General features: G+C 57.2%; 1 protein-coding gene across 1 annotated transcript; it reads left to right on the forward strand.

Moving 5' to 3' along the window:
* The first annotated feature begins 211 nt into the window (after positions 1-211).
* On the forward strand, positions 212-5,910 carry ECM1 (extracellular matrix protein 1). Its single transcript, XM_070951181.1, has 6 exons — positions 212-332; positions 1,818-1,940; positions 2,682-3,013; positions 3,801-4,021; positions 4,619-4,706; positions 4,915-5,910. The coding sequence occupies exons 1-6, from the start codon at positions 236-238 to the stop codon at positions 5,110-5,112; spliced, it is 1,059 nt and encodes a 352-aa protein (XP_070807282.1). The 5' UTR covers positions 212-235; the 3' UTR covers positions 5,113-5,910.
* The last annotated feature ends 2,465 nt before the right edge of the window (positions 5,911-8,375 follow it).

An 8,375-nucleotide genomic window follows, 5' to 3' on the forward strand; every position in this document is an offset into this window, starting at 1 on the left:
CTTCTCCTTTTTTCTTGCCCTGTAAGCGGATTTCGGGGTGCGTAGCAAGGGGGGAGGGGGGAGGGGGCGCTGCTCCAGGCCCGTCCCGTCCCGTCGTGCGGGAGGCGGGGAGGCGGCCGGGCGGGTCCTGCCTTCCGCGGAGGCGGCGTCTCAGCCGAGCGGCTGGGCATAAAAGGGCCGGAGCCGCGGCGGTAGCAATCCAGCCCCGAAGCGAGCAAGAAGCAGCCCCGGAGCGATGCCCACCATGACCGCCGTCTGGCTCTGCCTCTGCCTCGGCTGCCTCGCCGCCTGGCCCGCCTGGCCTCTCTCGGCCAGCCAGACTCCGCCGCCAGGTAGGTCCCGCCAGGTGGGAGAGCGGGAGGAGGAGGAGGAGGAGGAGGGTCCCTGCAGCTCTCCTTGCGCAGCCCCCGGAGGGTGGTGGCCGGGGGGAGGGTCCGGGCGAAAGGCGCCCCTCGGGGGTCCCCGCTCCTGTCCTCCCGGCTAGCTTGGGCGACCTGAGAGCAGCTGGGTCCGCTCTGGGCGCTTTCCCGGCCCTGGGGCTGCTGTTGTGGGGCCGGGAGAGAGCGAGAGCGAGAGCGATTCCCCCCCCTGTCTCCCTAAAGTTGGTTGAATGCCCTGCTTGCTGGCCCTTGCATGGCGCCCGGGGCAAAGAGCGAGGGAAAAGTCCCTTCTGTGTTGGTTATGGCAGCCAAATTGTTTGGCCAGCGGACTTTTCCATCCTCCAGGAAGGGGGGGCGAGGCTTCTGCTGGCCCAGGACTGGCTAAAGGGGTGGGAAAGAGGCTGCAGTGGGCCCTTCCTGGGGCTCAAGGGAAGGAGGGCTCCCTGCGTTGCCACAGAGGGCCAGTGGTGGCTCAGGGCCCCTCCATCCTCCAGAGAAAGAGAGAGAGAGAAGGAGCATTGGGGGGGGTAGTCCAGTGACTGGGCCACATTTCAGTGTGGGGAGACTGGTGGTCTGCCCTTGTGCTGAGGCTAGAAAGGGTGACTTGGATGGATGGAGGAGATCAAAGGGTATTCAAGTGACCCCCCCCCAATGGCAACTGCCAGTCCTGCCATTTGAGCCCCCCCCCCCACAGAGGGAGGGAAGGAGCCCATTGGCCACCAGCCTGTCCCTCCCTCCTGCCGTCTGATTGCCTCCAGCTCAGTGATGGGGAAAGGAAGCCTAAGATGCCCGTTCAGGGGAAGGGGAGCCAGGGAAACGGCTCCCCTTTGGGCTGCTGGAACCCCCCCCAAAAAAAGAACCTGGGTCAGCTCTGCCAAGAGGCCGGGCCAGGAACCGCTGAGCTGTTGCGATTGTGATGATTTGGGCTGAGGTGCTGTGTCATTCACTGGAAACCTCACCATGAGTAATCCCTCAGGTGCAGATTTAGGTTTCGTAGCAGAGCCAGTTTACTTCCGCCTGAATCTCTTTGCATTTTGGGGTGGGGGGGAACATCTGGGGCTGAGCTGGCAGAGCGGAGACAGTGGGTGCAGGTCAGGCCAAGGAGTTTCCTGTCTCCCTGAACTGCTGCTCTCCACACCTCCCATCCTCCAGAACTCAGCACTGGGGAGGGGGCTCCTTCTGTTCTCCTGGGGGGGGTCTTCAGCTGTCCAGCCTGAAAGCTCTACTTCCACAAAAGTGAATGAAACAAACTACAACCAAGCCATGATTTAGTGCAGGTTATATGTTTGGTTGGACCACAATGTGGTTGATCAACAGCTGGCTCAGCCGGTTGTGAGTTAACTGGGAAACCACAGTTAAACAAACCATGGTTTATCAGAAGAGGTGTGTTTCTGGGCCCAATCCACGTTTAACCTCCACTTCCTCTTCCTTTTCCAGCCAATGGAGACGATCAGCCCCCACTAGCCCAGTTCCCAGTCGAGATCTCTCAACACGACGTTCTTCCGGATGCGATTTCACGGGAGTTCCTGATGCAGAAGATTCAGGAGAATCTGGAAGACGGTGAGGCTGCTGAGGAGGGGCGGGGAGGCACTTTGGGGCTTAGATGACAGTCAGACCCAAGCCCATAGGGAGGAGTCTCACACGGAGAGAGAGAGAGAGAGACCCATGGTTTGGACCGAGCTAAGCCCAACATCCTCAGGGCTCACCAAGGCCCTCATTCTGCAGGGCAGGGGTCAGCAACCTGCGGCTCTGGAGCCGCATGTGGATCTTTCACCCCTCTGCTGCGGCTCCCTGTCACTCAAAATATGCATCACGACCACCAACGTGCGACACCCGGCGGCATGCAATTTATTGAGCTTTTCAACCCCTGATAGGATAAATCCAAGAAAAGAAAAGTTTAATTCAACTACATATGCTCGTTTTGTGGCTGCTTAAGAAATAGTCAGGCACGGGAAGGGTTTTGTGGCTCCCGGTGTTTTCTTTTCTGTGGGAAACGGTCCAAATGGCTCTTTGAGTGTTGAAGGTTGCAGACCCCTGCTGCAGGGGAACTTGGTGTCCCACTCCCACAACAGGAAGGGCTGGAAGATTGGTGGGGGGAAAGCAAAGGGCAGCCCCTGAGAGCCCCCTGAAGAGCAAAAGAGAAGCAAAGAAAAATTAGGTCCAGGAACAAGAGGAACCTTCCTGGATGCAGCCAGCAAGCAGCTTGTTCGGTGTTGTGTTGGTTGTCTGAACCAGCCGGAATAAGGGAGCGCTTTGGGGCCCCCCCTTTATAACCCCTCTCCCCTTTCCCTCCTTGTTTAGGGCAAGAGCTCCCCATCCTGGTCCACGGGGAGCCCCTGTCGGTGCCCCTGCAGCCCAGAGGGAGAAGGCCCCCTTGCAGGGAGGTGGGCTGCAACCGTAAGGCCCCCTTCTACAAGCTGGAAGACTTCCCGCCAGGCCGCCCCTCCCTCAGCAACCTGGGGGCCCTTTGTGCTGCGGGGCGGAAGAAGCACAGCTACGGGCCCTGGAACCTGCCCCAGACCAGCTTCAGCCACCTCTCACGCCAGGGGGAGGCCCTGAACCAGCTGGAGCTCCAGTTCACCCGCTGTTGCCAGCTGGCCGAGGACCAAAAGCTGCCCTGCGCCTCCAACGAGGTGAGTGACCCCCTGCGCCCTGGGTGCGTTTGTGCCTTGGTGTCACTCCAGCAATGCTCTGCAAGGGCCTCCTTTCCACCAGGCTCACCCCAAACTCTCCTGGACCCTCATGGCCAGGTGTGAGAAGCAACTGAAACTTTGCTCTTGGCCTTAAAAAAAAGTCACCGAGTTATTCAGGAGTCACTCATCCCTTCTCCACTAAATACATCTTAAAATAACGGCCGGTTGGATTGCAGCTCCTCCTGCTCCGTCCCATCCCCCCCATCTCGGAGGGAGGGCCAAATCCACCCAGAAGTCTCACCTGGAAGGCCGAACCGAGTGGGCCACTGTGGGTATTGTGAGGTCAAGTGTTGCAACTCGGCTGGGTCTGTGCTGCTGAGTTTACACCCACCCGTATCTTTCTGCGGAACGTCTAATTAAAAAAACCCACAAAATATTTACATGTTTACCTGAGCTGTGAAACCGGCTGGGACAATTGGTTCGTGCTCTCTTACCTGGGAACCTTTGAGCCCAGGGTGGGCAAATATGGCTGCTTTACCTGGGAGTACCTGGAACTCCCAGAATTCCTGAGCCAGCCATGCTGGCTGGGGAATTCTGGGAATTGAAGCCCAGAGATCGTAAAGGAGTCATAATTGCCCACCCCTGTTTAGCCTTTCGTCCCCTGAGTCTTCCCACCTTTTAATGCAGATCCTTCCTGGTCCTTCGCACAGGGGGAGTCTCTCCCTCCCCCTCCCCTGGTGGCTAATCTCTTTTCCTTGTTTCTTTCCTCCCCCTCCCCCTTTTCCAGTGGGAAAAATGCCTGGCCCAGTTTTGCAAGCAGGAGTTTTCGACCAAGACACGGCCCTTCCACTGCTGCCGTGCAGGCCCCCGCGAGGCCCGTCTCAGCTGCTTCGCCAGCCAAGCACCCTTCCCCAAGTACGAGGGCGAGGGGGCATCACTGGACCTGGCCAACCTCACCACCACCATCCTGGACTCCATTTGCAGCCAAGCATCAAGCCAGGCCAAGCAGTGAGTAGTTCTCTCCCACATCCTAGGGTCTGCTTGGGCAGGGGGGAGGGGTTGGACTAGATGACCTCCAAGGACCCTTCCAACTCTGTTAATCTGTAAAAAATATTGGGCGGTTGGGTTGGAGCTGCCAGGAAGAGGTTCTCTCTCCCCTTGGGAGCCTGAGCACTTAGGGGGACCTTCTCTGAAGCTCTTCCTCTTCACGTGGGCTGGGCTTTTCTGGCAGGGAGTGATGGGGGTGGTAGTCCAAGCCATCTGGAAGGCATCCTGTGGAGCAAGGGTGTGCCATTTATGCCAACCGGTTAGGATACCAATAGAATAAATGTACAGCTGGCACATTTTCAGGATCTCCCAAAAGAGCCCTTCAAACATGGGGGTGGGGGGTGGGGTCTAATTGATGGGTTCCTATAAATTACAGCAATTCAATGCAAGAGGTCAGATTTGCTGACCTACGTCGCCCTCTTGTGGCTGCAAAGTGAAATGCACCTAAGCACTAAGCCAGAGTGTTTAGTCTCCCAGAATTGTTTTGGGAGATTGGAGGGGCTGGCAGACCTCCCGGCTTTCCCAAACGCTGAGTGTGGCTTTCCTCCTTTTGTGCAGGAAGCCCAGCCCGGCTTTAGTCCAGAACATCACGGAGTCCTGTTGCAAACTGCCAGAGAGCGAACGGACCCTCTGCGCCCAAGGAGTGGTGAGTCTCCCATCTGGGGAGGGTGGGGGGAGGACATATCTTCTCTCCTGGGGGGGGGGGGCTCCCAAGAGCCTGTTTTCCACCCCAAGCGGGTTGATCCGGAGCCCTTGAGTGGGATCGGAAGCGATGAAGTGAAGCAGCTGCTTTCAAAGGGCCGGATGTGAAGGAGCTCGGTTTGACCCCTCAATCCTCTTTTCTTCTCCCCCAGAAATCGCAGTTCATCACTGCTTTCTGCAGCTCCCAGAGGCGCGCCTGGAAGGACCCCCAGAAATGCTGCGCCCAGACGGAGGAGGCCGCCCGCAACGACTGCTTCGACCGCAGCTACCTGGGACACGTCTCCCTCCTCCGCAGGGAGCAAGAAGAGGAGGAGGAAGAAATCGTGCTTCCCACCCAGACGGCCTCCTGAACCCTCCCGGGGCCTGATCCTGCCCTACTCAAAGCCCCCCCAGCCCGTCCCTGCCTCTCCTTCCCTTTGGCTGGCTCCCTCCCCAAATCTGGGGGTAGGACCAGAAACCCTCTCCCTTCATGGACTTTATAATCAAAGAGGGTCTCCGTCGAGAGGCTCCATTCACGCACTTTAATTCCTTGACAGAAGCCGCAGGCCGGTCACAGCCAGCCAAGCTGGGGGGGGGGAGGGGATTCTGCAGCTCCTTCTTGGCTTTGCTGCTGGAGAGCACTTGGTGGGGTTTGTAGGCATCTGGGAGGACAGAAAAGGGGGCTCTGGCTGTGTCCCACAGACCTCCCCTGGCTTGGCCCAGGGAACATCACTGCCTCTCAACTGTGGGCTGCTCCAGATCCTGGACGCCTCTCTGTCCCCTAGTGGATCCCTGCAGAAAGATCGGCCGTGGCTTGTCTATCTAAAGGGATTGATTACCTTTGGGATCCAGCTTTGCTGTTTGAAAGAGAGGGCCAGGAACGGAAGCCCCGTGAATTGGAGAAAGGAACTGATTTTGGCTGAGCTTCCAAACTGCAGCCCCCTCCCCGCCGTGCCTCCCAAACAAAGAAGGGCGTGGCAGTCTCCAGAATGGCTCTTGCCAGCCCTAAAGGCAGGTGGTGGCGGCCGATTGGCATCTTGCTCTACCCAGCTGCATATCTGCCTGGTGACCAATCCTGAACTCTCTGCTTGTAACAAATGCCTTGGGAGAAAGCGATGACATGGCCTCGTGCTAGAGGCAAAGGGTTCGATAAATAAACCACTTTTTGGAAAAACAATGCAACTTTGTCCTATTGTGATCCTTCCCCCCGCCTCCCCCCACTCAGGGCTGAAATCCAGCAGGTTCTGACAGGTTCTGGAGAACCGGTAGCGGAAATTTTGAGTAGTTCGGGGAACCGGCAAATGCCACCTCTGGCTGGCCCCAGGAGTGGGGAGGGAATGGAGATTTTGCAGTATCCTTCCCCTGCCACGCCCACCAAGCCACACCCACAAAACCGGTAGTAAAAAAAATTGAATTTCACCATTGCCCCCACCCCCAATCCAAGCTCCTTGGGGCAGACTTGGAACCCCAGTCTCTCAAAGAGAACCAGAAATCGGTTAAGGGGGGAACCAGGGGGGAGGAGCCTCATCCTTGGCTGATGGGTGTCCAAACGCAGGCCAGGGGGGCAGATGACCTGTGGGGCCAGAGCCCCTCTGGAACTTCAGGATCCGTATTTGGGGTGGGGGTGGAGGAATTTCACTTAGAGCCGGAAGAGAGGAAAGGGCTGGTTCCCGTGAGGATATCACAAGATCCTCTGTTGGTGAGCTCACACTCGGCCTGCTGTTCTCCAGGAGAGGGTTGGGGTTTGGCCAATGGCCGGTGGACTCTGGATCGGGAATGGCGGGACAGTAAGAGGGACGCAGGGGGAGAAGCTGGCAGGCGCCCTCCTTAAGGCAAACATCCCTGTGGCTGAGCCTTGGCAGGCGACGTCCCGAACAAGAAAGGGGAATCAGGGGCCCTTTTAACCCTCCACCCTCGACTGGTCCAGCTGCAAGGCTCACTGGGGCAAGGAAAGCGGCTTTGGGGGCCAAGGGCCAGGGAAAGGGGGGGCGCTTGCAGGGTGGGTGTGTCTCTGACCTTGGTTGAAAGGGAGAGGAAGAGTCCAGGTTTTTTAAAAAATATGCTTTTTGGGGTGACTGCTCTCCCCACACCGCCAGGAAGAGCAAAAATAGGCCATGGAGCTTCCTTCACCTGCTCTGGTGCCTCTTAAGGATCTCCAGCCCATCTTACCTGGCTCTGAGGGTCTCGTAGGCACCAACCTCCACCCGATATGTTGAGCAGCAGTGTCTTCTCTGGCATCCATGGGCTCCTGGCTGTATCTGGGGCCAGCAGGTTAGGGGTCAACTTGGCACCTGCCCCCTCCATTTGGGGCAAGGTGGAGGGCTAGAGATGGAGTGTGGGGGGGAGTTCAGGCCCCACATCTCACCCCCCAATTTTTGCCCTCGTGCTGATCCCCAGCAAGGAGCAGCCTTGAAGGAGTCCAACTCCTTGGATTAAGGGGCGAGGGGGGTGCTCCAAGTTGAGAGGCAGGGGGTGTTTTTTTGCGGTGGGGGGGGGAATGTCTTTTGGCTTCACCCTTCCTGGCTCCTGGCGCTACAAATTTCTGCCCACCAATTGGAGAGTTTAATGGAGGTCCCCAGTGGGTCCACCCTCTGCCAAGAAGGGGCTCCCTTGAATTTGTGCTGGGAAGGCATTGCCCCAAACAGTGGGCATACACAGCCTCCCATGGGGACCCCCCCCCCAGCCTCAAAATCTGGCTCTTAAAACACGTGTGCTCAGTGAGGAGTCCAAATGTTGAGGTCTTGGCTGCCTCCTCCTCTATGTTGCTTGGCTTCCCTTTCCAGGAGACGCGGCTTGGAAGCAGCTCAAATGGGGCTCCGGTTTTTATGTGTTTTTCCAGGAAGGATCTTCTGAATGGGGAGGAGGGGGCGGCAGAGCCCCTCACGGCAGCTCTGGCTGGCCCGCCGGTGCCTCCCTCTGGGGGCCCTTGAGGCGGAGGGTCCCATCGGCCATCGATTGCTGGAGGCAGGGAGGTTCTCACCTGGATCCCAGGAGCCTGGAAGGGGAGGGGTTTAAACCCCAGGATCCGTGTGTGTGTATATCCTGGCCCCAGAGCATGGAAAATGCAAGTGATCTTGGAGGCTCGGCCAACTCTGTGTGGACTGAAGATACTGGCAGGAAAATAGATGGTCCCATATAGTTTCTTGGTTTTCCGTGTCTTCCGTCAACAGAATAGAAATCACTAAATGGGAGAAATGCCTCTGACCACGTACAGAGTGCTTTGCTCTCCCAGCTGAGAACTGCTTCTATTCAGAAAGCCATCTAACGCCTGGATTAGAGGCCTTTGGAGCTGGGCTTTGCCAGGTTAATTCCTGGACAGCAGAGGGAAAAGCCAACAAAATCTTCCTTTTGTTTAGTGGGCTCCAGGGGTCTTTGCAACAACGGCCCCAACGAAATACCGTCTGTGCCCCCCTCCCCACTTGCAAAAATTTCCCTGATTCTCCGTATGGAAGCGGAGGCAGTAATTCTCCTTTAATCAAGTCATTTTGCTTGGATTCAATTAAAATTATACTAGATCCTCTGATCCTCCTTGTTCAGGCTTCCTGTGTGCCTCGTATTTGTTGATAAGTTGCTTTAAGAACAATTACGCAGCAGCAAAATTTTGAAATTTCACGCAGAAATATCCCTGCCCAGG

This window comes from Pituophis catenifer, unplaced genomic scaffold (genome assembly GCF_029215685.1).
Source record: "Pituophis catenifer annectens isolate HBS135680 unplaced genomic scaffold, rPitCat1.0.hap2 SCAF_10, whole genome shotgun sequence".
Taxonomy (NCBI): Eukaryota; Metazoa; Chordata; class Lepidosauria; order Squamata; family Colubridae; genus Pituophis; species Pituophis catenifer.

What these genes read in the sequence shown, in the direction of transcription:
- ECM1 (XM_070951181.1), top strand. Translation starts at nt 236, where the DNA reads ATGCCCACCATGACCGCCGTCTGGCTCTGCCTCTGCCTCGGCTGCCTC. An exon ending in CAGCCAGACTCCGCCGCCAG is followed by an intron (nt 333 to 1,817) that starts GTAGGTCCCGCC and finishes TTCCTTTTCCAG; the next exon opens with CCAATGGAGACGATCAGCCC. An exon ending in TCAGGAGAATCTGGAAGACG is followed by an intron (nt 1,941 to 2,681) that starts GTGAGGCTGCTG and finishes CTCCTTGTTTAG; the next exon opens with GGCAAGAGCTCCCCATCCTG.